Source organism: Callospermophilus lateralis, chromosome 5 (assembly GCF_048772815.1).
Source record: "Callospermophilus lateralis isolate mCalLat2 chromosome 5, mCalLat2.hap1, whole genome shotgun sequence".
Lineage (NCBI taxonomy): Eukaryota > Metazoa > Chordata > Mammalia > Rodentia > Sciuridae > Callospermophilus > Callospermophilus lateralis.
Window position 1 is genome coordinate 48,672,379 of NC_135309.1, and position 27,499 is coordinate 48,699,877.

Sequence of the window (27,499 nt, forward strand, 5' to 3'; positions counted from 1 at the left end):
TACCCAACAGATCAAGCATGTAACCACCATACTTTCATGCCTCGGAAGACCCTAAAGCTCCCCCACAATGGGGGACTGAGCCAAAGGGCACTTAACCACTGAGCCACATCCCCAGCCTTTTTTATTGCAAGATAAGATCTCAATAAATTGTTTAGGACCTCACTGGTCTCAAAGTATCGATCTTCTTGTCTCAGCCTCTCTAGTTGCTAAGACACCAAATGAGACCAGGCATGAGACACCACATCTGGCAAGATGAGTTTTTAAATTATAGCCTGGACTACTACTTAAAGTTTGTAAGAGAGAGACTTAAAATTTTTTTTGTTTAAAAAAAAAAAGCATAATTTTAAAGCCAATGTAACTTTTGTATCATCTCTCCAAGTCATACTTTTTAATTACATTATTATTATTGTTATTATTATACTGGGAATTGAACCCAGGAGCACTCTACCACTGAGCTACATCCCCAGCCCTTACTTTTCAAGACAGGGTCTCGTTGTTACGTAAGCTGGCCTCAAACTTTTGATCCTCTTACCTCAGCTTTCAGGCAGCTGGGATTACAAGGTATGAGCCACTGTATCCAGTAAATTAATTTAATGAATTAATTTTATTTATTTAATTTACTTATTTTTCAGTGCCAAGGATTGAACCCAGGGCTTTGTATATGTTGGACAAGTGTTCTACCTCTGAGTTATACTCTCCAGCCAAAGTGATTTTCAATACATGAAAACATTAAAATTGCATATACTGCCAGATGTGGTGGCACACACCTGTAATCCCATCAACTTGGGAGGCTAAGGCAGGAGGATAGACAGTTTGAGGCCAACCTCAGCAACTCAGCAATACCCTAAAGAACTTAGCAAGACCCTGTCTCAAAATTTAAAAACATAAAAAGGGCTAAGGATGTGGCTTATTAGTTAAACACCCCAGGTTTAAAAAAAAAAAAATACATCTTAATGGGGCAACAAGATGTTTCCATACATTTATACTTTGTGTAATGTTTAAATTGGACTAAAACCTATCTTTTCAAATATTTATCATTTCTTTATGGTAAAAATTTTAAAATCCTTTCTTCCAATTTTTTGAAACATACTTTATCTACAGTATATTGTCTGTTGACAAAGTTATAATCAGTACATACAAAACTGCTTCCTGCTTCTCACCAACATCTTGGGCATTTTGTTTTATTAATGTTACTACATGGTCTGGATAGGTTCTATAAACTACAAAGATACTACATAATTTTTCTTAAAGGTTAATAGTGAAAAACTAAGGGAATATGCCAAACTTATATAAATAGTTCCTTGTCGATGGACACATGCATTGCTTAGAATTTTCACTACTAAAATTAGTGCCTAATCATTATTTGATTTTAGTAGGGAACATTTGAATTTAGTTTACAGAACACAGATGTTCTGTGGGAACATGGCTTAAAGTCACTTTATAATTTAATCTTTTTCCATTAAATAAACATCTGAACACCAACTTAACTACCAAGTGAGATCAAGTGCCTGAAAAGTGCTGTATTCATCTAATAAACATTTTTTCTTTATTGGAAAGATGCATCTTAAAGCAATGCATACCAAGCTTTCACCTGTGAGAAAATACCTTTGCCAAACCTTGTCATTCAACACTAGATCCTTCTCTTTTCAACAGATGGAAACCTATTTCACCAATTAAAAAAAAAAAAAAAAAAAAGAGAGAGAGATTATCTGATTTATTTGAAGTCCCTAAAACTATTTCCTGCTATTGGTAGAATTAGTTTTATCTTAGTTTAAGAATGCACTTTTTAAAAACCCTGGACACTAAACTCTACTCAGTAATATCTGAGTAGCTTGTCAAGTCAGTTGTGATCTTTCTTGAGAAAAATTCTTTATTGTGGTTAATATCTACTATAAGCACTCTTTTGCTTATTATGAATCATAATGAAAATTGCTAGTTCCATACTAATATAATGAAAATGACTAGTTCTGTAATCAATTTATGTACTTTTGTCCTCTTACCCCTAAATGAAATAGTTAAACTGCATTATCTAATCTGTTGGAACTTTATTAGTAATACACTTTATTTGTTTCAGGTATAAGAACTCTTGCTTTTACTTGCAGAGACTCAAATGTTTTCGCTAAAACTTTAAAATTGCAAAATATGTAGTATGAATATTATAATTGTGCATTTTACATTTCAAAAATAGGTAAAATCTACTTGTAAAGTCTTTGGCTATACTAAAATATCCTTTAAAATGTAGAAGGTAAACATCAGTTATAACATTTTGTTACCTTAAGATATATTTGTCTATTAACTTTATCAGTTACATTAAATAAAATAGTTAATTTAACAGCTTACAAAAAAAATAATGAAAAATAAAATTAGTGCCTAGGGATTGGGGTTGTGGCTCAGTGCGCCTTGTGTGAGGCACTGGGTTCGATCCTCAGCACCACATAAATATAACGATATTGTGTCAACCTAAAACTAAAAAAAATCAATATAAAAAAAATAGAATTCGAGAGCAGAAAGCCTACTATAAAAAAGAAAAAATTAGTGCCTAGGGGGCTGGGTTGTGGCTCAGTGGCAGAGCACTTGCCTAGCATGTGTGAGGCAACGGGTTCAATTCTCAACACAACATATAAATAAATGAATAAAATAAATGTTCATTCAACAGCTAAACAAAAATTAGTGCATAAAAAAAATAAGCACAGATAACAGGCCAATGATGGCCAGAGACTAGTGAAGGGGTTAAACGCAAAAGGGGTGAGAATAAAATTTTTGTTATCTTTATTGTAGCAGTGGTATGTTTGCTGAAACTTACAGAACAATATACTAAAAAGGGTGAATTTTACTATATGTAAGTAATACTTCAATAAACAAATGCCAAACAACATATGCTGAAGTACAGGCTACTTAGGAGGCTGAGGCAGGAAGATCACTTGAGATGTCAAGTTTGAGACCAGCTTCAGCAACACAGTAAGATCACAATACAAAAATCAATCAATCAATCAATCAATTAAATAAATAAATAAATGCCTAGTTTAAAGTAGGAACTCAAATGTGTAATGGATAAATATACATCTTCAATTCACTGTCAAAGGATTAAACTTTATTTAAATATTTATTTTGTGGGGTTGGTGATTGAACCAAAGGTCTTGCACTTTAAATGTTCTGCTACCAAGTTATACCCCAAGATTTGGGAATAAGCTTTTTTAAAGTACCATTTTTATAGCATTCATTCTAGCACTGAAATTAATGTTTAAATTTATATTACTTTTACTGCTAGGTAAAGAAAATATCTCATGTCTATTAACAAACTTTATTTTCTTTAATGACATGTTTCAGTTTCTGGAATTAGTCTTTCTATGTGTTAATACTTTATGATAGCCAGTTGTCTGTTTTGCTCTATCAGTTGTTTCACTCAAGAATATTAGATATACTCTAAGTACTGATTACAATTTCTTGTGAAAAATTATGGTGGTAACATACAAATTTAAAAATCGAATTACTATGTTCTTATGACTGATTTGAGTTGTTACACATCAAAGACTGTTGAAGTCATGTTTAATTTTTGCTAGGTAATATCACTGACTTGAACTTTAGGTTCATAGCAACATATGCCAATTAGTAGAGATTCAACTTGGACATTTCCCAAGTTTTCAAGCCCCTTTAAAAACATTCACATTATATGATGACTGTTCTTCCAAAAGAGTTGCATTAGTACCTTATTATGTCTTCCTTTTGTGTTCTCAAAGGCAATAAATAATTGAATAGAGTTCAAAGACAAATATTACTAGGATTCCCAGATGAAATCAAGGATATTAGTATTTAATAAATTTACCTTCCACTAAGGCAAAAAAGAGAGTGAAAAAAAAAAAAAACAACACAATATTATACTATTCTCAACACCTGTTCAAGAAAAGGTTCATTTGACGGAAAAAAAAAATTTAAGGCACTGATTTTATAGTGGAAGTTTTAATGATTTCTCAAAGGACATGTTTGTTAAATGGGCATTCCTTTAAAATCAAGCTAATGTCACAACAGGAAGTATCAATTCAATTAAAGCATTTCTGTGGAAAGCTAAAATAATATGATGTAAATACATTAATTTTCAACTACAAAAGAACAGAAACAGTACTAATAAAATCTGGAAAAATGAAAAATAGCCACATTTGTTGGAATGTTTGGGGGTGGATATCAAGCATAGAAAACTATCAGAAATGCTCATGCATGAAAGCACTGTAATATTACTCAAAAAGTATCTGAAATATGAATCTTTAGTGATGTTAATTTTAAAGACAGCTGTCATGATAGCAGGCACGTAAGAGAGAAAATTCATGCTTAACTGTGAGAAGTTTCCTAAAATGGGATCAATGTTTTTCTCAAAGTAGATAAGCCAAAAACTAACCAGTAGTTTGGATAAGAAACAGAATGAAGTTTAAGAGTCTCATTAGTCATCGTTACATGTTTTGGTTTGACTTAACGATAAAGGCACACAATTGTTATACCACCTAAATTGTACAAGAACTTAAATTTAGCATATATAAATATATCAATTTGAGTAAAATTACTACAACTCACCAGGATCAAGTTTCTAAGTTACCTCCCAAATTAATAGACAGAATTAAGCAGTTTTTCAATATAACAGAAATGTTCTCATAAGAACTGCAAAATATTTAATGAATGCAAAATGCCTATTATAATTTAAATTGCTTTTCTATCAATAACAATCCAACAAATTTTGCTCTTTGTAGAATCCTTAAAAGTTAACAATTTTATGTATGTGTGTTGTTTTTAGGACAAGTCAAGCTTAAAGCTGTACTTTTCAAACTTGAATATACAAAATCACCAGAAACTCATAGTAAAATGTAGATTGTAACTGGTTGATCTGAAGTGGTTCCAAGTGATATCTACGGTGCTCATCCTTGAGAAGCAAAGAACTAGAGAAGGAATCTTATTTTCTTGTTTGCTACAGATATATTTGTCATATGGCTAACATATCCAAAAGCTACATCAAGTATATAAGTTTAAATGGAAGGCTAGGTTGCAGCCCTGTTTTATACCATACAGAAATGAAATCCCATTATTCTGCTTACTCGAAATTTAAATAGATGCCAAAGCAAGAACAGAATGTATTTTACAACTAACTTACACAGTTTCATTCATGGAAAGTTCATATGTAGTAAATGGTACGGGTAAACTCTACAGTCCATTTTTAACAATTTTCTTGTTTAAGTTAAATAAGTGGCCCACAGTGAAATTTTTTAAAAAATCAGTCTGTAAAATAAAAATCCAAATTGTTATAAGAAATACCACCAAACATGAAAAAACAATCCACAGAATTGGAGAAAAATATATGCAAATCATATATCTGATAAAGAATTTGCATTCCAAATATACAAACAATTCTTGAAACTAGATAATAAAAAATTTTAAAAGCATACAAAAAATACAAAGATACTTCTCTAAAGAAGATACACAAATGCCAAATATGCATATGAATTAAGTACATGAAAAGATGCTAAACATCATTATCCATGGGAAAAATAGGAACCAAAATCACAGTGAAATACCACTTCGTATTTCCTAGGATGGCTATATTTAATAAAAGGGAAATAACAAGTGCTGGAGAAGGTATAGAAAACTTGAAACCCTCCTACATTGCCTACAGGAATCCAATTCATTCATTCAACAAGCTGCTTTGAAAATGGTTTGGACACACTTCTCTTTTTTTTTTTTTCCTCACATCATACATGTATTCTGTATAATGATGAGGGTCTCCTTCCATCTTCCGTGCAAATCCCCTTCTCCCTCCTTTTCCCTCGCACCTCTCTTCCCTATTTAGTGGTAATCTTCTTCTCATGCTCCTCCTCCCTATCCCACTTTGAGTCACCCCCCTTATATCAGAGAAGACATTCAGCATTTGTTTTTTAGGGAATGGCTAACTTCACTTAGCATAATCTGCTCTAATGCCATCCATTTCCCTGCAAATGCCGTGATCTTGTTATTTTTTAGTGCTGAGTAATATTCCATTGTGTATAAATGCCACATTTTTTTTATCCATTCATCTATTGAAGGGGCATCTAGGTTGGTTCCACAGTCTAGCTATTGTGAATTGTGCTACGATAAACATTGATGTGGCTGTGTCCCTGTAGTATGCTCTTTTTAGGTCTTTTGGATATAGTCCGAGAAGGGGAATAGCTGAGTCAAATGGTGGTTCCATTCCCAGCTTTCCAAGGAATAGATAGACATTATTATTGTTGTATGTATATAGGTGACTGTATGACCAATGTGATTCTGCAACCTGTACAATCAGAAAAGTGAGAAATTATACCCCATTTATTCAAATGTATGAGTTGTCAAGATCATTGTACTGTCATGTGTAACTAATAAAAAAATATCTTTTTGTAATTAAGTTTATACTTTGTTGGATATTCTTATAGCATTATTAATGTGTTATATTTTGTATCCTAATTTTGTTTTCACAAGAATCTTAATTGTGGGCTGGGGATGTGGCTCAAGTGGTAGCGCGCTCGCCTGGCGTGCGTGCGGCCCGGGTTCGAGCCTCAGCACCACATACAAAGATGTTGTGTCCGCCAAGAACTAAAAAAAAATGAATATTAAAAAAAAATTCTCTCTAAAATAAAAAAAAGAATCTTAATTGTGGAGTCACTCTCAAAATACCATAATAAATCATTTAAATTATCTTTGGCATATAATAAATTGCAATATTTGAACAAAAAAAAAGAAAATGGTTTGGAGTTCAGTTCCTCAACAGGTTAGGGTTACCACATGACACAACAGTCCAACTCCTATATATGTGTCCAAGAGAAATGAAAATATCCATCTATAGAATTTATTCATAAATGTCCATAATAGCATTACTCATAAAAGCTAAAAAGTAGAAACAATCAAATGTCCTTCAACTGCTGAATGGATAAAAATGATTTAAATTGGGCACAATGGCTCATGCCAGTAACCCCAGGGGCTCCAGGAGGCTGAGGTAGTAGGATCACAAGTTCAAAGCCAGCCTCTGTAACTTAGTGAAGTTATTAAGCAACTCAGTGAGACTCTGTCTCTAAAAAAAAAATATATATATATATATATATTAGGGCTAAGAGGATGTGGCTCAATGGATAAGTGCCCCTGGGTTCAATCCCTGGTACAAAAAAAAAAAAAAAAAATCACAAAAGACTACATATTTTGAATCCACATATACAATATAGGCAAAATTACACAGAAAGTTACTGGTCACTTAAGACTAGTATGGTTCGGGGATGGGGGGGCAGGTTTCGAGTGGTTAATGAACATGGATATTTTAGGGAAGATGAAAGTTGATTTAAGGTGATGGAGGCACAACTCTTTCAATATACTAAAAAGCCACTGAATTGTTTAAATGGGTAAATGGCATGTAAACTATACCTTAATAAAGCTATTTATTATTTTTAGTTTTTAGTTTTACAGTTTTACAGTGTTGAGGATCAAATACAGCCCGGCACATGCTAGGCAAGCACTCTACCACTGAGGTTCATCTCCAGCACATTCAGTAAAGCTTTTTAAAAATTCAATTAAAATTAAAAATACTTGCAGTTTTGATAAAAGTCTAGGTTTTAATTAACAAACAGCAATTGAAGGAATTTATAGTGTAATAGATTTGTTTGGAAACATTATTATCTCTCCTCTTCAACCTGCTTCACACCAACCCACTTTTCCTCATCTTTGAAGCTAGACTGGGCTGAGCTGGGTCTAAAAGAGACCCACTAATCAAGATGGAAGTTGGGATACAGTTCGAAATACAGGATAATACTGATCCAAGTATTACATACCTGCATAACTATAATTTGTGTGCACTTAGAGAAGTGAGAAGAATATAAAGAAACAAACAATTTAGGATATCAAAGCAGTACTAGAACATTTCTCTACCGTTTCCCTTTCACATCTATATTCTATCATGGGAGATACTCAAGGACAAAGTTTATAAAAAAGAAGAAAAAAAAAAAGAGAGAGCGAGCGAGCGAGCCAGGTTCGGCAATTTAGGAAGACCCTGACCCTGTCTCACAATTTTTTTAAAAAGATTTTTTTTTTAAAGGGATGGGGATGTAACTCAGTGCTAGAGTAACCCTGGGTTCAATCCCCAGTACAGCAAAAAGAGAAACAAACTGCCAAGAGTCCTATGCGCTCTCTTCATTAATTCTTTTTTTGTTTTGTTTTTTTGGTGCTGAGGATTGAACCCAGGGCCTTGTACATGGGAGGCAAGTACTCTACCAAATGAGCTATATCTCCAGCCCTTCATTAGTTCTTTGTATAACACTCTAAACTAGAAATGTACATAAATTTTATAACACGTTCTTGAACTCACAGCAAAGTTAAATGCTAAAAAATATTTGCATCCACAAAGGTAAGATGCAGGATGAGGATGAAAAGTTGATTTAAGGTGATGGAGTTACAATTCTTTCAACATACTAAAAAGCCACTGAATTGTTTAAATGGGTAAATGGCATGAGGACTATATCTTAATAAAGCTATTTATTATTTTTATTTTTTAGTTTTACAGTGTTGAGAGTCAAACACAGCCCATCCATTTTGAAATAGATGTTGATGTAAAGTAGAATTTTCAAGGCTAGGTAGAGATAAGGGACAAGGGCTCAATAATTAATATCTGTAAAAATATCATCTAAAGACTGAAAACATTACAATTCAGACTTCCCCTTTCTTAGCCAGTGTAGTTCACAAACTCCCTATTCAATCACAATTCTTCCCAAAAGGAGGGGAAAGAGAGGAAGACAAATGTTTTGGTGAGATTACCATTCATGGTGAACTTCTTTATCTGGACCCCTCCCTACCTTTCCACATGGATCTTCCAACACATATATTATTTCTGTTACCTCAAGATCACTAGAACACCAGACTTCCTTGAATTTTATTTTAAGCAAACAAATTTAATTAACCAACATAAATCTGATAAACATGAACCCAGTGAGGGGGTGATATACACCTGAACCTCAATAAGCAAAACTCTCTTAAATTAACATTGTTGCTCATTCTCACCAATCTCAGTTCAATTCTGTGAGGATTCACAGTTCAAAATCCAATTTCCGTGGACAGAGGTTTCATGAATATTCCCCCAGTGAACTCAATTTAGCCTACCCAACTAAAATATTAAGTCTCCTGAAGGATACAGACAAATGTGCCAGGAGATCCAAGAGAGAAAAGAAATAACATAGAACTTTAATGAATTCAATTGTAAAATTATATAAACATTATTAAATCAAAATAAAACCAAAGATGTCACAGAGTATAGAGAAATTTTAAATCCCTGCCTACTCCCTTTTACTTTCCTCTCAAGAAGGTGTTCTGAGATAAACAAAAGTTGAGAAGAGTTCTCAAAGTTAAGAAACATAGAACCTCAGCTTTCAACACCCAGATAGTATTAAACTACACTAAAATAAGTCTACAACAACCATTATCTTAGTCTATGTCTTTATACCAACAGTTTTTAATTTACAGGGGAAATTCCCTTAAAATTTATTTGCATTTACAGTGAGGGAAAACAGAATTTTTAAAAATATTTCCTTGAATAAAATGCATCCATACCCTAAAATGACTATACTATGGGAGAGAAGTAATACAATGTTTCTAGATTTGCTTTGAACTACTTCAGAAAACAAAAGGGATGAAACACTTTTTTAAAATATGGCAGATGTAGATAATTGTTGAAGTAAGGTGGTAGATACAAACATGGTTCAACATTATACATGTGGTTCTCTCCAATTATTTGTTATCAAATTCCATAAGGAAAAAAAAATGCCCAAATTAGCTCTTTCTCAAATCTTTCTTAATGCTAACTACACCTATCCCATACCTAGACAGATTTTTCTTATCCCTTCAAAGTTCTACCTATATCACTCATTTTTTAAAATATGTAGTTGGACACAATACCTTTATTTTATTTATTTTTATTTGGTGCTAAGGATTGAACTCAGGGCTCCCAAGTGCTAGGCGAGTGCTTTACCGCTGAGCCACAACCTCAGCCCATGCTACTCATTTTTGACAATTACTACCTTACTTTGTTATTTCAAGTCTTCATCAACTCTATTTATCTATATACAGAAATGACCACAAAATACACTGCTATCAAGGAGCTAACAATCTTTCCTCAATGAAACCCAACTCATTCAACAATCCCACTTACCAAATATCCATTATGGACCAGATACTCTTCCTAATGCATGTGACAGAAATGCCCAGGTCTCTGGCCTCAAAAAAATTACATTTTAGTAGAATTGCAGTTAGATGATTTATAGTGTAGTAGAATGCAGTTAAATCTGTTATTTTTCTGCTGAAAAACTTGCTGGTTTACCATGCATGACAAATAAAATTAACTCCTTTACCTAGAATTCATTCATCCAAATGTGCCACCTTTCCAATTCCTGGTCCCTCCAAGTGTATTTCTCAATGTGCCTTTCCTTTTGTCATTTCCTAAGCTTAGAAAAGTACCACAACCTCTCTGCAGATTTGAACCCCAACAATCCTTTTAAGGCTCATTTTCTACTTTGATGATGCACTCCCAGTCAGTACACTCTTCCTCCAAAATCCTACAACATAGCTTGTTTTTACCATTCCTTTAACAGTTAACAATTATGATACTTTGGACATCCTCCAAAATATTCAACATAATGCCTTGCCATATTTATTTTCAATTTACTTAATTACCTTCAGTATCTAATATGATTAACCCATGAATAAGCACAGTGTCTTCTAGGCTTAATCTCCTAATTCCAACCTAGACAGTGATGTTACTAGCACTTTCAACTGTTCAACTGGAGGGTTTTAAATAATTTCACTTCAGATCTGCAAAGTCCTATTGAATCCAAACAATCCAAACAAAAACAAAAACAGAAAAACCCAAAACAAACAATGAAAGAACCAAAGAAAACAAATCAACTATAACCCTGAAGTGCTGGAAAAAACTCTGTGAAAGCTCTGACAAGTGCTTATATAATTACTTCTGATTTGGAGTTTTTAGTTATGAGTAGTAATCAACTCCTGCCTCAAAAAACCAATTGTTATAAGTGTTAAATTACAGAGTTATTCCTGAATATCTCAAAGATTTTCTCCCATAGGGAAATTTTCTCCCTTTGGGGGAAAAAGGAACCCATTATTCCCTTTGGTAATAATTTGTTAGGGATAAATATTTCCAAATATCTAACAGAAGACCGCACTACTCAGGCTGGGGTTGTGGCTCAGCGGTAGAGCACTCACCTTGATTCAATCCTCAGCACCACATAAAAATAAATAAGTGACATAATTTCAAAGAATCAAATCTTCAGGATCTGCCAACTACAACTAAAAAAAAAAAAAGCACTACAGAGGGCTGGGACTGTAGCTCAGTGGCAGAGCACTTGCCTCGTATGTGCAAGGCACTGGGTTCAATCCTTAGCACCACATAAAAAAAAAACAAATAAAATAAAGGCATTCTGTCCATCTACAGCTACCAAAAAAAAAAAAATTAAAAAAGAAAGAAAGCACTACTACTGCACTTAACATATTGTCATTTAAGTAAGCATAAGCAGTTATGAACCTGTCTGTCCAATCAAACCTCAAGAGCAGAAAATCAAGGACTGGACATCTTGTCTTACTCATCTTTGTATATCCTACATTTAAAAACCTGGCACACTGAGGGACTCAAGAAATGCTCTCAATTAATGAATGAATTCCACCTTAAGTTAGAACATGTTTAAAATGCTAATAGCCTGTTAAAAAGTAATGGAAAGAGGTTAAATAGTATATTCAAATGTCAACTACCTGTTAAAAAGTAATGGAATGCAGAAGTCACATGCATTTTGTATTGGCATTTTCTTTTTTCAGAATATTTCCATGGATGACATGTAAAGTGTCCTAAGAAATTGGGCTGGGGATGGAGCCCAGTGGAAGAACTTTTGCTTAGCAGGCAGAAGGCCCTAGGTTGGATCTACAGTACCATACACACACCACAAAAAAGAGAGCCCATTTTATCCCTAGTTATATCAGTATTTTCCACTTTTTGGGTGGAACTATTTTGCTGCTATCTCATATCCTTCTCCTGTGTCTCAGTTTCAAGTGGGTCCTGCTTTTTTGATTACCATTCACCAACTAAAACAAACAAAAAACCCCAAAGAGTCAATGAGAGAATAATTATCAAAGAATCAAAGCTTCAGGATCTGAGTAAAGGAGGGTACATATTCCTTGAACCTGCCCCCAATATTCATAAATAATCATTTTTGAAATTAAATGGCACCATGAAAAAAAGTTAAAGGTGATGCACAAAAGTGATAAAAATCTCTATAATATGTATATACATAAAACTAAGGCTATCTGAAACAACTTCTGGTATGCAATTGTCTTCTTATGTGTACTTTTTTTAAAGGAGTACATATTAAGATATTGATTCTGGGAAAAAAAATGACAGAATTAGCAGACTAACAAAAATGGAGCATTCACAACCTCACATACAAAGCTGTAAGATTAGGATGGTGATAAAGGAAACATTCTTCTGAAATAGCTTAGAGGTAATAAAATATTGTTCAGTTTACTAGAAGGAAATGCTAACAAAAATATGAGTTATTTATATTCTAGTTCTCTCATACACTATGGCTCCAGAAATATATAAAGCAGCTTGGAAAACGAGGGAAATAATACCAGTCTCACCTCTCCAATGACATTAAGAGTTTAAAACACCCCTGATTTGACTTAAATATATATATGAGTTTACCAATAATCTGAACATCATTAAGCTGATTTAAAAATAGCCAAAAGAAAAAAAAAAAATCTAACAAGCAGGTATACCTTTTAACCCTTTCACTTCTCCAAATTTCAAAGCATTCCAAATATTAACATGGTTAAAGAATACTTTGTTCCTGATACAAGCATGATGTTCTTTAAAAGGATGACATGTTTTTAAAAAGTCATTGTCTTTTGACCCAACAACTTACCTCTAAAGATAATCAGAAATAAAAACACTTATAAGAAAGAATGTTTACAGAAACTTTGTCATACTGAAAAACCAGAAGCAACATAAAACTCCATTTAAATTAGAGCTATAATTAGTGACATTAAAGATAACACTTATTAAGCTAAAAAACAGGTTATAGAACAGCATATAAAACTGTACACATATATATGTACACAAAATTCAAAAACATCTTTGGATTAAGTGAGTGCTGGGAGTTTGCCAGATTTTCACACTTGAACTGAAAAAGAATTTCTGAAAATCATGATTTTGTATATTTTTACAATTAATCTTTAAAACAAACCCAAGAAAAGATCATATTATCTTCAATAAATATGCTTATTTACTAATGTAGTGCCCCAAAATTAACCTCTCTGAAAGGCAACCCAACACTATCACAATTATAAATACATCGCTTTGATTCAGCAATTCCAAATACAGGTATTTATACTACAGCTATTCTCACACAAGTGTGTGAAGACACATTTTTGTTCAAGAATGTTCACAGCAGCATTGTTTATATTAGCACAGTATGGGATGTGACCTAAATGTCTATTAATAGAGACTAGATAAATTATATACATTCATACAATTAAATACGGTATACCTGTGAAAGAAGATTAAGGTAGCTATGTGTGTTGGAGATGAATAATAGCCAAGATAAATTGTGGTTTTAGAAAATAAAGACAGAATCGTATGCATCAACAGTGAGTAGAAAAGAGAGGAAAGGGATGTACAGACCAGTTTACTTGTAGATGCATAGACTATCTAGAAGGACAAAGCAAATAGTGGTTTCCTGTGTGTTGGAGATCTAGAAATCAGGAGTAATAACACTTATTTTTTTCACTGTAAACACTGTAATCCACTTTGTATTATTTGAAATATTTAACATGTATTTATGCTACTTTTAAATTCTAAGAGCTTTTCAAAATTAGGTAGTGAATTACTCTGTTGTTGAATAGAATTATTTAAGGCAAATACAGTTTTCAAGAATCAAAATTATTCTATGAAAAATAGTTGCTCTTAAGGGTTTAAAGAATTCTAAATTATCACTTACTCCTTGTGGCTTATTAAAATAGATGAAAATTAAACACAATTGTTTAATGTTCAGCTTTTCTCTGAACAAAGGTCTTTACATTGTTGCTAGTCAACAAATTCACATTTAACAATCTTGTTTTGCTCCCTCAGTACTGAAGCAGTTTTTAAAAATCTGTTTTCTTTTGCTATATTTAACATATGTTCTACATAAAAGGATTTCCTATTGACCACAAATAAATGTGGAATCAGGGAATAGATATTAGCCTTTTCCACTGATATTAATCCTTTCAGGTCAGTTTGGCCTAGCCTTCCCTGACAAGAGTAACAAATGAAATGCCTACCTAGAACAAACAAAATGATGACTCACTAACTATAGTAGTTTCTACGCCAAAGTTGTTCTTAAAAAATAAAAAGCTTGAGAAAATGCTATTACCTTTAACTACAGTTCCAAACAGATTAAATTATAGACCTAAAGGCTTAGATCAATTACCATTAACATGCTCTGTAACTGTGGGGAAAAAATTCTTTGGAATTGGAATTTACTCCAAATCAAAGAATATACTGCTTAACCTAGTGACAGGTCTTTTTTCACACTTGTTCAATATATTATCTAATATTAGAGAAACACTGAACAAGATAATACTAGAAGAGTTACCTAATAGAAGAAGGTCTGTGTTGGCTAACTCAACACCAATGCTTATAATTATGTATCAAACTTCCTTAAAATAAGTGTTAGACACATTAAAAAATTAAAAATAAAGTTAAACTCACCTTTAACACTTTTTCTATTAACATCTGCCCCCTTTTCAAGTAAATACTGAGCAATCTCTTTATGTCCTTTGTAACATGAAATCATCAAGCAGGTATGCCCATGCCGGTTTGACACTTCCAAATCAGCTTTGTGTTCTACAAGGTACTTCACTATTTCCAAGTGGCCATCAAAACATGCAGCTCGAAGAGGAGTTGAATTGGTTAGAGTCGTGTTGTTGACAGATGCTCCATGATTTAACAAAGATTGGACCACCTTCAGATGCCCTGCTGCAGAAGCCGCCCATAAAGGGGGAGCCCCCTCAATGGTTTCGCCATCAAAGTTGACAGAACCCCCGACTTCTATGGAGGCACTGCACTGCTCTAGGAGAAATTCCACCATGTCGAGATGCCCATACCTGGCAGCCATCAAGAGTGGCGTGGCCCCATTTGTTTTTTCAGAGATCAAGGAGGAAACCTCCTCTTTAGATTTGCTTGCCAACAACTTGGTGAGAAGCCGGAGTTTGCCATCCCGCGCTGCGTTAAACACCGCTGTCTTTAGATCCATTTATGTCCAGTTGAGAGGCTGTGCTTTATCCTTCAAAGCAAAGCTCCGGCTTAGCTCTCTTGCAGGCAAGAGTTACAGGAACCAAAGTTCAATGTTAGTCACTGCACCCCAGAACGGATATAAACCCACGGAGAGTATGTTTTGTCCTATTGCCTTCCAACATCTGATAACCAGAGCACCAAACTAGAGAAAGAAAAAAAAAAAAGTAGCAGTTTTGAATTTTCCATAGGTAAAGGGAAAAACACTAGATTTTCTTAATTTCTAACTAGTGTGGGAAGAAACGGAGGGTGGGGGTGTGAGCCGTACGTTAGAGACTAGCCCGCCCCCCATACATACATATATACATACACACACACACACACACACACACACACACACACACACGTGGGAAAGGAAAATACAAAAGGGTTCATAGGAGACCCAAATGTTTTGGTGGGAGGCCCTCTCTCTTCTGTGTGCGGAAAATTTAAATACTACAGGCAACTGGTTTTCGTCTCTAGTTCTCACCAGCCAAGCTTTGTTCTAGTTTTGCTTTGCACACACCCAAGGAAAGTACAACCGAGACAAGGAGACAGACAGGTTCAGAAATGTTTCTTTTGCTTGCATCTGCAGAGAGGGGGCCAAGGGCGCCAGGCTGGAAGGCCTCATTGTGGTTGGGATGGGTTTCGAAAAGGAACAAAAAGGTCGGGCACACCAGTCGTTGGGCAGCTAACACCAAAGCCCTCACTCTAAGGTTTTCTTTCCTTTAAAACTCGACGGTCTCAGGAAATCCGGCTGCGTTTTAGCCATTAAGTTCTCCCGCCTCATTTTGCGTACCCCCCCTCAAGGATCTGCTAGTTCCCCAAACCACAATCGCCCCTAGATAACCCGCGCAGTACCTTTTCCAGACACCGAGAACTCTTCCCTAAACTACGCGATCGATCACGACCCCCTCCCGGGGTCTGACCACCCTGTGGCCTCCAGTCTGCCGCCCGCCTGCCGCTCCCGGGGGCGCCCTCCTTCCCGCCCAGGCCTCCCAGCGGGCGCTCAGGCCGCGGCCCGGGCCCTGGCAGGCCGCCGCCGACGCCGCAGCCACTACCTGCCCGGGGGCTAGTCCTTCCAGCTGCCGCTGGCCGCTCGGGCTCGGGCCGCCCCCTTCAAATGGAAACCGTTGTCCCCGCCGCCGCCCGGGCCGCCCTGCTCCGCCTGCGGCCGCACTGTTCCTCCATGCCCCGCGCCCCAGAGGAATGAATCCGGCCGCGCTGCTCGCCCCGCCCCGCCGAGCTGCCTCCCGCCCTCCCAGCCTGCTCGGGCTGTAGCGGCTGCAGCGGCTGCCGCGGCGGATGGTGTAATGGGCTGCGGGCCGGGGGCCGGACAAGCCAGAGCAAAGCTTCACATCACTGACGCGGCAGCCGCGCCATTGGGCCGGGGGAGGGCGGCGGCCGCCGCGAGCAACCGCCTAGGGGCGGGGCGGGGCGCCGTGGCTGGGGCGGAGCGCCGTGGGAGGGGGAGGGACCTTGAGCTCTGCGAAGGACGTGTCTGCGTGCTGGGGGCGGGACGCCGTGAGGGGGCGGGGCCGCGCCGCAGCGGCCCGAGGTAGACGGAGAAACAGTGGAACTATCGCGTGCTCCCCACTTAATCCACCTCTCTGCTTTTCCCTACCCTGGCTTTGGGGATGCTGGGCGTGGTCTCAGGGCGCTGGGAGAAGTAGCATCCAGTTATACTTTCCTACTCATCTGAGCACTCTCAAGACAAATTTCAGAAAATGAGATTAGCTTTGAAAGCTACCAAACATGACTGATTTTTTTTAAAATATGGTCTCTGAAAAATATAAAGACTATAAGGAATCGTAAAACCTAAGAACAGTATAAATTCAACAAGGTCTAGTTCTTAAATTCTAAATAATAAAACTATGAAATGAAAGGTAAAAAGTGTACACTGATGAAAGAAATTACTACTTAATACAGCAGGAAATAAACTGGAATTCGTGACGTTAAGACCTGGAATGTACGGTATTAAACAAGGATGAAGAAGAATTGAAATGTGTTAGGGGAATAACAACCCACAATGTATCATGAGAAAACCATTTTTGAAAACAGACCTTCAATTTCTTGAACACTATTTGGTGGGATTTAAATTCACAACGTTCCGTAGTACCGCTGGGAAAAAGCATATTAGAGTAGACAGACCTTCAGCATCATCAATATGATCATCTTTCTGTTAGAAGCCATGCAACACTAAACACATTTTACTTTAAAAATCACAACTCCATTTTTGTATATTATAGTATTATTTAGGAATTTATGTAGTTTTACATAGTTGAATCATGATTTCCACACAGATATGTATTTTGCTTTTTAATCTTGGCACACTAAGTATTTCTCATGTTTTAATGGTCTTACCACAGTAGTGAGTTTTTAGTGAAGCACAATATTTCCCTTAGGAAATATTAGCCATTATATACACTCAGCATCAAATTGAAGTTGAGGTTACTACCACTAAGAAGAAAACATGAAAGAATATAGTATAAAGGATGAGATCAACCACCTAATGAAATTAAACGACCAAGAGGACTAGCTGTTTTATCCCTATCATACAGGTGACAGTTCTATATTCCTAGGGTATGGCTGTAGGGTATTGATTTAACATTGGAGCAGCCATCTTAAATGTTAACCACCATCTTATGAGGTAAGTTTTTTCGCTTTCCTGTACTTCCTCTTTCCTGAACTCCCCTCATCCCCATTAGTGACCTACCCCATGGTATCATAACCCTAAGCCAATCCTGGAAGGACAGGACTCTTTTGCTTCAAAAGCCCCAGGGTGCCATCAACCTAAGCCAATCCCATGCTATTCCCCATCTGCCTAGGTCTGAGGCAAGCACCCCTGAGCCTATCCCATAATACAACAACCACAACTGCAAACCCCTACCTTGCAAAAGCTGAACACCTGAACATCTCAGGGCCCTCTCTCCTCTCTATAGAGAAATGGCATTTATTTGTCAGCTTTGACAAACTTCTGTGGATCTCTGCCTGTTCTTCTTCCTTCATTTCTCCCTGGTCCATCTCTTGCTTTCTCACTTTTCTTTCAATAGCTACCAGGTGTGGTGTCCCAATGGAAGCCTAACCTGAGTTGACGTCTCTCTTTCATCTAATTCTGTAAGATGATGTAAAAATTTATATTGTTGGTCTTCAAACTGAGGTGTGTATCCTCCATTGGATTTTCAAGGGATAGATGAACATATTTTCTAATCTCCAACTTAAACACCTAATATTCTTTTCTAAAATCCATTGCTGGTAAGCCGAAGGTAATTTGTTGATTCATTTCCCAACTCTTTCACAACAGCTGTGTCTATCTCGATTTACAAAAAGAAAAGCTTTCACTCGTAGAGAGTCTCAAAACGATGCGCTGCTCTGTGATGTAAAGACTTCAGGGAATCTTTCCCAGTTCTTTATGGATTTAAAATACTGAGCTGTATTGAGAAATTATATACTTCGAATAGCTGGGTTACAAATTCTCTTGCAAGTCAGATGCTTTCCAAATAACTGCTTTTAACAGAGTATGACCTAATGATCACTAAGTGTAAAGTGAAAGAGTTCAAAGAATTGAGTGACATTGATATACAAACAGAAATCCTTATAGACTTTTTTCTTTTTTTTTCTTTTAAGTTATAGATGAACAAATACTTTTATTAGTTTTATGTGGTGCTGAGGATCGAACCCATTGCCTCACACATGCTAGGCAAGCGCTCAGCCACTGAGCTACAACCCCAGTCCTAGACTTATTAATGTGAAAACACTTTCTCAGAATTTAAAAACATGAAAAATGAAGAGAGCATTGATGCTGAACTGTTTCATTCTAGTAAGAAGTAGTATTTAACCATAAATGCCTGCACTAATTGTAAAAAAATCACATTTAATAATTATAAAATTTATGGGGCCAGGGTCTGAAGCTCAGTGGTAGATCGCTTGCCTAGCATGTGTGTGAAGCACTGGGTTTGATCCCAGGCACCACATAAAAATAAAAAAATAAATAAATAAAAATAAAAGTATTGTGTCCATCTACAGCTAATTTTTATAATTTTTTAAAATTATAAAAATTTGTAATATATTTTGTATTATTCTGGATACTTGATTATTATAATAAGTGTAACGATGCCTCAGTCTAGAAGAAAATATTTAAGTACTTATATTCTTACATCATAGAAAATGTGTTTTAAATGTGTTTTCACTGCAGAGATATAATACTGTGAGTGATTAAAAAAAATTAAAAATAAAGATACATTAATTAGGATACATTAATTAATTACTCCTAAGGGATGGAGAGATGAAAAAGAATTATGGGCATAAAGAGAAAAATAAATTGTGTAAACTATCCTATAAGTTTGCTCATATATTTTTTTTTTTTTAAAGAGAGAGTGAGAGAGGAGGGAGAGAGAGAGAGAGAGAGAGAGAGAGTTTTTTTTTTTAATATTTATTTTTTTTAGTTCTCGACGGACACAACATCTTTGTTGGAATGTGGTGCTGAGAATCGAACCCGGGCCGCACGCATGCCAGGCGAGCGCGCTACCACTTGAGCCACATCCCCAGCCCTGCTCATATATTTTTAAATGGTTGATGAAAAGCATAATTACTATGATTTAGACTCATTTATAAGTACAACTGTTTTGCTTTTAAATTTTTAATTTTTACAATATGTGGGAAATAGCACCATTTGCAACTACTTAAACTTAGAATTAAATTTATTTAGATGTCAGTAGAGAATATGCAAGAAGGTAGCTGTTGTATGTGTGGACAGAAATATTTGAAGACCTCTGATTTATTTATCAACCATCTTTGGAAGTTGTTTCCTTTTCCAAAGATTGTGGCAATGTTTATTCTTCACATTTTTTTTTATTATATTTTTTTTTTTTTTTTTTTTACTTACAGAGAAACTTAACTAAATTTTCTTTTACTTTTATTCTGAAAGTCCTTTCACTGGGTTTCTAAATATCCACCTCTTCCCTATACCATGACTCTAAGTCCAGAGGAGACACTACTCCATCCCTGAGAAGGTAGTTGGGAGGAGGAATTGGATCAGCAAAGAGTGGACAACCTTATTACTAAAATAAACATATTCAGCTATCTAAGTGTTTTTCTTCTTCTCACACTTAGCCTTGGGATAAGTTTCCAAGAACTGAATTACACATGTACTTTTTGATCATGAACAAAATGTACATATATATTACATATATATAAAAATCTATATTTGTATGTATGTACATGTGTGTGTGTGTTTGTGTGTGTGTGTGTGTGTGTGTGTGTGTGTGTATAATATTTTTTTTCATACTGCTTCCTGGAGAGTTAGACCAGTCTGGCATATCACGAACAAAAGAGTGTCAGCTTTACCAAAACCTTACCCAATTTAATGTGTGTTTTAAAATTCTGGCTAGTTTCACATGTATAAAATGGTATGACAAAGTTTCCAAAATTTGCCTGTTCACCCTTTGATTTTTTAAATGTAATTTCCTGTAATTAGTAGAATATTTCATCTACATTATTCCTTCTGAGAATTTTCAGTTGTTTAGTTCCTGCCAGTCTATGTTTAACCCAGAATCATCAGTGAAATAGTCTGTTTGCATGGTTTTGGTAAACTTTGTTAACTTGGTCTAGTTTGAAGAAAAGCCAGAATTAATTTTTTAAAAAATACTTCTAGTTTTGAGTAACTAACTGAACAACAGTTCAAGTTAGAAGAGCATGAACTACTTTCCTCCTTTTGAGAAACTGATAGTCTGTGGGAGATTTGCAGCTATAAACAGAATAGAGCAAACTATGTATCTAAACAACAATGAGAGCCCAAAGTACAGAGCTGCTAACTCTGGCTAAGTCTGAGAAGGAGGTGATGGTTAAAATGAATCTTAAAGGATTTGTGAGAGTAGCCCAGCCAAGAGGCAATAGGAAAAGAGGAAACACTACTGAGAAAGCAGGGTGTTGAAAGAAGCCATGGGGTGGCCCCTTCATTCTTTTCCTTCTTTGTCAGCTACAGAGTGGTACCCTAGGCTACCTTTTGAATGTACAGAAATCCCCACTCCCCTGCATCAAGTGCATCCTAATACACCACTTCTTATCTCTGCAGCATAAGCATCCTTCATATTATCTCATTGCCACTGCTCTCTCAGAGGTTTAAGGAGTGCTGTCTGATTAAGGTTATCTTCATAAAGCCAGAATAGTTTTCTGGGGTACAAGCATTTTTAGTAGGAAACTTGTGAACCCAAATGAATCTTAAAATTTAGAAATATTCAGGGCAGTGTTTGTTTAGCAGGGACACATCTAGGGTCCCCTTGGGTATTTTGGTCTAGTCTCTACTTCCCTGAATGATATAAGATAAAGAGGCAGTAAATTGGTTAGCAAATTCTAATTATTTTCTCTGACACAGTCTCCCTTTTTGGTATGGTGCTATTATTTTATTCATCATATCATTAAAAGCTATAAATCTTTTTTTTTTCCTTTTTGTTGGTAGAGGGGATTGGACCCAGGGATGTTTAATCACTGAGTCACATCCGTAGCCCTTTTTATCTTTGGAGACAAGGTCTCATTAAATTGTTTAGGGCCTCACTAAATTGCTGAGATTTGCCTCAAATTTATAATCCTCCTGCCTCAGCCTTGGCAATTGCTGGGAATATAGGCTTTCTCCATCACACCCGGCACAAGCTAGAAATCATGTATCATTGTAAAAGTGTCTGTTTCTTTTCCTTGTTATCTCATTTCCTGAAGTTGTCAGGGCCCTGACTCTAGGAGTAATAGATAAAAAAGAATGGAAAGAGTCTTAAGAATTGGCTTCTACCCATTAGTAGTTTCCCCCTCCCCATTCCAACCCAGCCCACCCGAAGATTTTCTAAGCTTTCTCTTATAGACACCCAAGTTTCTTGGAAAGATGAGGATATAGTTGATAACATGGGAGCAGAAGATCTGTTCTAAGAAATTCTAAGAGAAAGACATATGAAGGAGGCCAGAGTCACCCCAGATATGAGGCCACTGTCAGCAGCAGGCTCTGTTCAGGGCACCAAGAGCATCTGGAATTGATCCCTGGGTGTTGATGACCTTGGCTGCAACTTCAGTCTCAGTCCTTCCTCCTGCCCTAACCTCTGCTCTGACCCCGATTGGCTGCTCATGCCGGAGTGAGTGTCCATCCAGTCAAGCAGGAATAGCTCCAACCTCACCAGTAATTCCTTGGCTTCATTCCCAGGTTGCCTTAGGAATTCAGAAATCATTCACCTGCAACATTTATCCATCTTATTTCATTTTAATCAATTATTGTATAGTCTGAATGACCACCTCTCTCCCAAATTCCTTAGGCTCATATCTAGGCCACCATGCATGCACCTAACCAAGGTATATTTTACCCAGTCCTTGTAAAATGAAAAATCCATCTCCACTTGCTGCAGCAGAATGTGCCTCTACATTATTATTTCTTAGAATATGGTCCACAGAGCTCAAGAAATTGTTTAAAAGGAACATTCCTAGGACCAACCTGAAGAATTTCATATTCACTAGTTCTGATGGGAAGTACAAGATTCTACATTTTTAAGAAATCCCAGAGATGAGTCTTATGCCTACCAAGTCTGAGACCCATAGCTTTATTGGTCCCTGTACTCCATTTTCTAAAGAGAAGTTACTGTCACAGGTGTAAATCCCTATCACTTGTCTGACTGCTGTGGGTCCCAGCCATCCTTCCTTCTCATTAAGTTAGGACCTGCTCACTAGTATATGTTGGGCAGAAAATCCAGGACTACTACAGAGCTCATCAGCCCAGGCTAGCAATATATGACTTTATGGCTGATGGACTTCCCTACGAACATGGTAAGACTCTGTTATTAGTGAGTTTATCAGCCTGGCTCACAGCCTGATGAGCCACACCCTCAATGAGAAACTCTGGTCTTGAGTTCTCTCTTACAACCCAAACTGATGGCAGATGGAGTTAGACTGTTATCACTTGAAGACATATGAAACCAAGCCCGACGTCATAGGAGCCACATTGTATTGGAGGAGAAATAATCAGATGGCTTCTAACCCAGTTGCTTTATCTAGTCTCTGCACAAAATGGGGGGAATCCCTATTGCCTTCCCTGCCTGGGTCTTGGGCACTCCCAGGACCACTCTCTGACCTGAAAAGAAAGCCTCAGATGCTACCGCAAAGCCGCTGTTGGCCAGACCCTAAACATCTTCTAATGCTTTCTTTCTTTCAGAGCCTGCAAAATGAATTTTGCTTCCACAGTCTCACTTCTTTGGTGTCCTCACATCCTACCCTAGTTCCAGACTCTCATTCAAATCTGGCTCCCCACCATATTCACCAAATACTGTCCCTCCCTACACAGGAGCTCCCAGGCACCTCCTTGGACACTCAATTTGAGTCATTATTGATGATTCATTTTCTGCTAAGGAGAGCTTCTTCAGCACCTCCAAGGAGCTCACAAATTTAGAATTCTTATCCATACCACTAGTGGAATCCATTGTTATAGTGTAGAATTTAGTAAGATGATTTTACACCAGGATCGGCTCCACTTTACTTCCAAACCCTCTGATTTTCTGAGCACCTGGTTACTCCCAGCTGACTCTGTGCCTTTCACTCATCTTTAGGTCTTTCCTACACAGGCCCAGTGTTTCATGCTGACCCTGTGAAAAATTCCCAGTGCCTCAGCAGGGTCACTTTCCCTGACCCCAATCCCTCCTGCTTCTGATTTCTTTATCCTACCACCAATTTGCAGTTCCAACATATCTCATCCTTACTTCAGTGCTGAACTCAATCCTGATTCTAAGAATCATCCTCTTGATTCTTGCTGGAGCTAGCCATGAACATAACTTCAACTCCAGTACTTCTGATTGGAAAGCCCCTGGCTAGTTGTTTCCTGACTGTGACTGAGGCTATGCCTCTTGTTTATTTTCTACTTTTTAATCTTATTTATTTTTGAGGCAAGATCTCACTAAGTTGCCCATTCTGGCTTCAAGCTCATGATCCTCCTGGCTTGGGCTCCCAAGTAGGTGGGATTACAGGTGTATTCCACCCATCTAGATTTTGCTGTGCCTCTCAATGAGAGTGACTCCTTTCTGGCTCTTCCAATGGCACTATTCTTTGCCACTAGGTTAGAAAGTAGGCCTTATGCCAAGTCTTTGCCTCTCTTCCTGCCACATAGGTCCAAAGTAGCCCACCATACTTATAACCAAATCTTAGGTTATGCTTTCTAACCAAAAGGGGAAGAGACCCTTAGTGCCAGTTCTGTGAGTTCAGTACTCTAGGGGAGCACCCTGGGGAACATCTAAAGATTTACATTTGCGTAGATCTGTGTTAAGACTCAAAATTCTTCCGTTGAGAAATATAGTTCAAATCCGAAGGAGCAGGCTGGCAGATGTGTCCTTAAAACTGAGTTCTGCTATGCACCCATCCCATTTGAGCTCAATTCAGTTAATGAGTTAATCATTGTTTATTTTATTTTGACTAAATTAATATTTTATTCTGTTGATCTATTTTATTTTATCTTATTTTTGCAATACTGGGAATTGAACCCAGGTTGCTATACCACTGAGCTGCATCCCCAACCCTTTTTATTTTTTATTTTGAGACAGGGTGTCCCTCAGTTGCTGAGGCTAGCCTCAGTCTCCTCATGTAGCTGGGATTAAAGGTGTGTGCCATTCACCAGCTTATTTATTTTAAATAATAATTGTTTTCCTATGTCCTTTAGACAATCAATTCCTCAGTCTGAGGTTCAAAGTCCAAGGACACCAGAAACACCCTTCACCTTGCAAGTCCCTCTTGAAAGTAACCTGATTGGTCATTGGTGGAGGACAGTCATCTTTCATTCATCCATGCATCCATCCATTCTTTGATTCATTCAGCCTATCACTTATTCTTTCAGGAGACATTTATTGCTGACTGCCTGTGCTGCCCAGTGATGAGCCTGGAGACAGTGTGCATGAGCAAGACAGTGTTGTACATGCCCTTCTGCAGCTCTAGACATGCAACACCTGGACTGGGCATGGGATGGGGAAGAAGGCTTTTCAGAGGCAATGTTTTCATAGACCCTATGGAGAAGGTTCCAGACAGAGAGAAATGCTCAGAAGAAAGGGAGGGACTGGCTGCTGAAGAACTGAAAGAAGTTCCACCGGGCTGGAAAATTGCAAAGGTGCAATGAGCAATAAGATAATTTTGAAGGAGGCAGATCATGGAGCATCTTAGGAAGTCATGTTGAATTATTTGAACCTGATGCTATAGCAATAAAATTTTCATCAGGCAGAACTCAAACCTGAGCAAATGGGGCAGGGCCAGGCCTAGTTTCTCCTAACCTTGAGGGCGCCAAATAAAAATCAGTTTATGGCTTTACTGAGAGCAGGCTGGACCTGATGCTGAAGTCTGTCTGGCTAAGTATCTACAGCCAAGGGGCCCCAAAGGACCATTCATTTATAGTTCTCAAGGTCCGCCTTCTGATAAGCGCATACAGTAATTTGCCTGTGTTCCACCTTGCTCTCAAAAATAAAAGCAAAGCGCACACAACAAGAACAAAACATACAAGGGCTCAGTGGTAAGAGCACTTGCCTCACATGTGTGAGGCACTGGATTTGATCCTAAGCACCACATAACAGTAAGTAAAATAAAAGTATTGTGTCCATCTACAGCTAAAAATATTTTTAAAAAGAACAAAACATATACCCAAACTAATCTAGTGGATCTATTCAGTACATTCTGGCATTAGAAGCCTGTATTTTTCCTGATAGAAGAGCCCTTCCTGCTACATGTTGACATCAAAATAATAATATCCAGGGTGTGTTTGTTTTGCTAAAATTACTAGCCTGGGTCCATAAATGACAACAATGTGAAATACCCACCCAGTGTTCCTGGGGAAAACCAAAGTTGCTAAAACCCTGAAAAAAGAAGTTAAATAAATAAATAAATAAAAGAGAAAGAAGGAGAAAAAGAGGAAGAATGATATTGGGAAAGTAAAATCTTTTGAGCAGTGCCCTGGTTCTGTGGTTAGGGAAGGGAGAAAGACCCAATTTTCAGAAAACTTCTCTACAGGGATAGAGAAATCAATGGAAGTGTGACATTGCTTAAAATATCTTTTGTTCCTAAGTTGCTTTTTACTTTGGTGGCATTGTTATTGTTCTTGGAATAGTTACAAGGCTTGATGGAGTTTGAGAAGAAGTCACAGGGTTTGTTTTGATGAAAGATTTTGTAATTCTTACTTTCTAATGAGAATATTAGGTGGAGAGCTACAATCTCCCCAGATGATCTTTATTGCTGTCTTTATAATCTGTTCACCTTCAACTATGTCCTGGGAAAGCAAAATGGTGAAAAGTACTTTTTTCTTCTTTAGGTTGATCCAGGCTCCAGAGCCAACCCTGTTTCCACCACCAGCAAGATGCTTACAGTGATGATGATGATTCATTTTTGAGAACTGATTGTTTTCTAGGTCCTGTATCTTATTTTTCATTCGCAAATATTCTGAGAAATATTTATTGCTTTGTTTTATTTTGCAGTGCTGAAGATCGAGCCCAGGGCCTCATGTATGTAAGCACTCCAACACTGAGCTACATCCCTATGTCCTCAATATGTATTTTAAAATTTTGTTTGTAGAGGAAAATGGTCATAAAATATATTGTAAGGTTTCTGCTGTCCCATTTCATGGTGGTAGTGGGGAGATTAGTCAGCTTTTTTAGTGATTCTGTACACAAGGGCTGTGCAACCTGTTTGTTTTTAATTTTGAGACAAGGTCTCACTAAGTTGCTTAGGACCTTGCTAAATTTCTGAGGCTAACTTCAAACTTGTGATCCTTCTGCTTCAGCCTCCTGAATTGCTAGGATTATAAGAGTGTGCCACCATACCTGGCTTGCAAAAAGATTTTCACATTGTAAGTACTTTTACATGGATGGGGAACAGAAGGATAGAGAGATTGAGTGACTTGAGCTAGTAAGTAGTGGGTGCAATTTGTATCCAGACAATCTGACTCCAGAATTACGTGCTGCATAGTCTCCTCAGTACAGTATATTTCCTTGGTGATGGGTATTTGCTCTCCAAGTTTTTGGAGAGCAAATAATTTTTCCTCCCCCCAAGGTCCCTGGATCCTGGGGCTGAGTTCCTTGGAGGGGTCTTGACTCTTTGGGACTTGCCCCAAAGCTTGTAGCTAGCAAGTCCACATCCCCATCACTGGGAATACACCAATGAGAAAGCCCC

At 37.1% G+C, this 27,499-nt stretch overlaps 1 protein-coding gene across 1 annotated transcript in view; it reads right to left on the minus strand.

Annotated features, from left to right (window-relative positions):
• The window catches only part of Fem1c (fem-1 homolog C), a 28,621-nt gene extending 11,991 nt beyond the window's left edge, over positions 1-16,630 (minus strand). The window contains exons 1-2 of the mRNA XM_076856657.1: positions 16,402-16,630; positions 14,780-15,506 (exon numbers count right to left, since the gene is read on the minus strand). Coding sequence (XP_076712772.1) covers positions 14,780-15,323 — 544 coding nt within the window. The 5' untranslated portion in view covers positions 15,324-15,506; positions 16,402-16,630. The remainder of the gene's footprint in view (positions 1-14,779; positions 15,507-16,401) is intronic.
• Between the last annotated feature and the right edge of the window lie 10,869 nt (positions 16,631-27,499).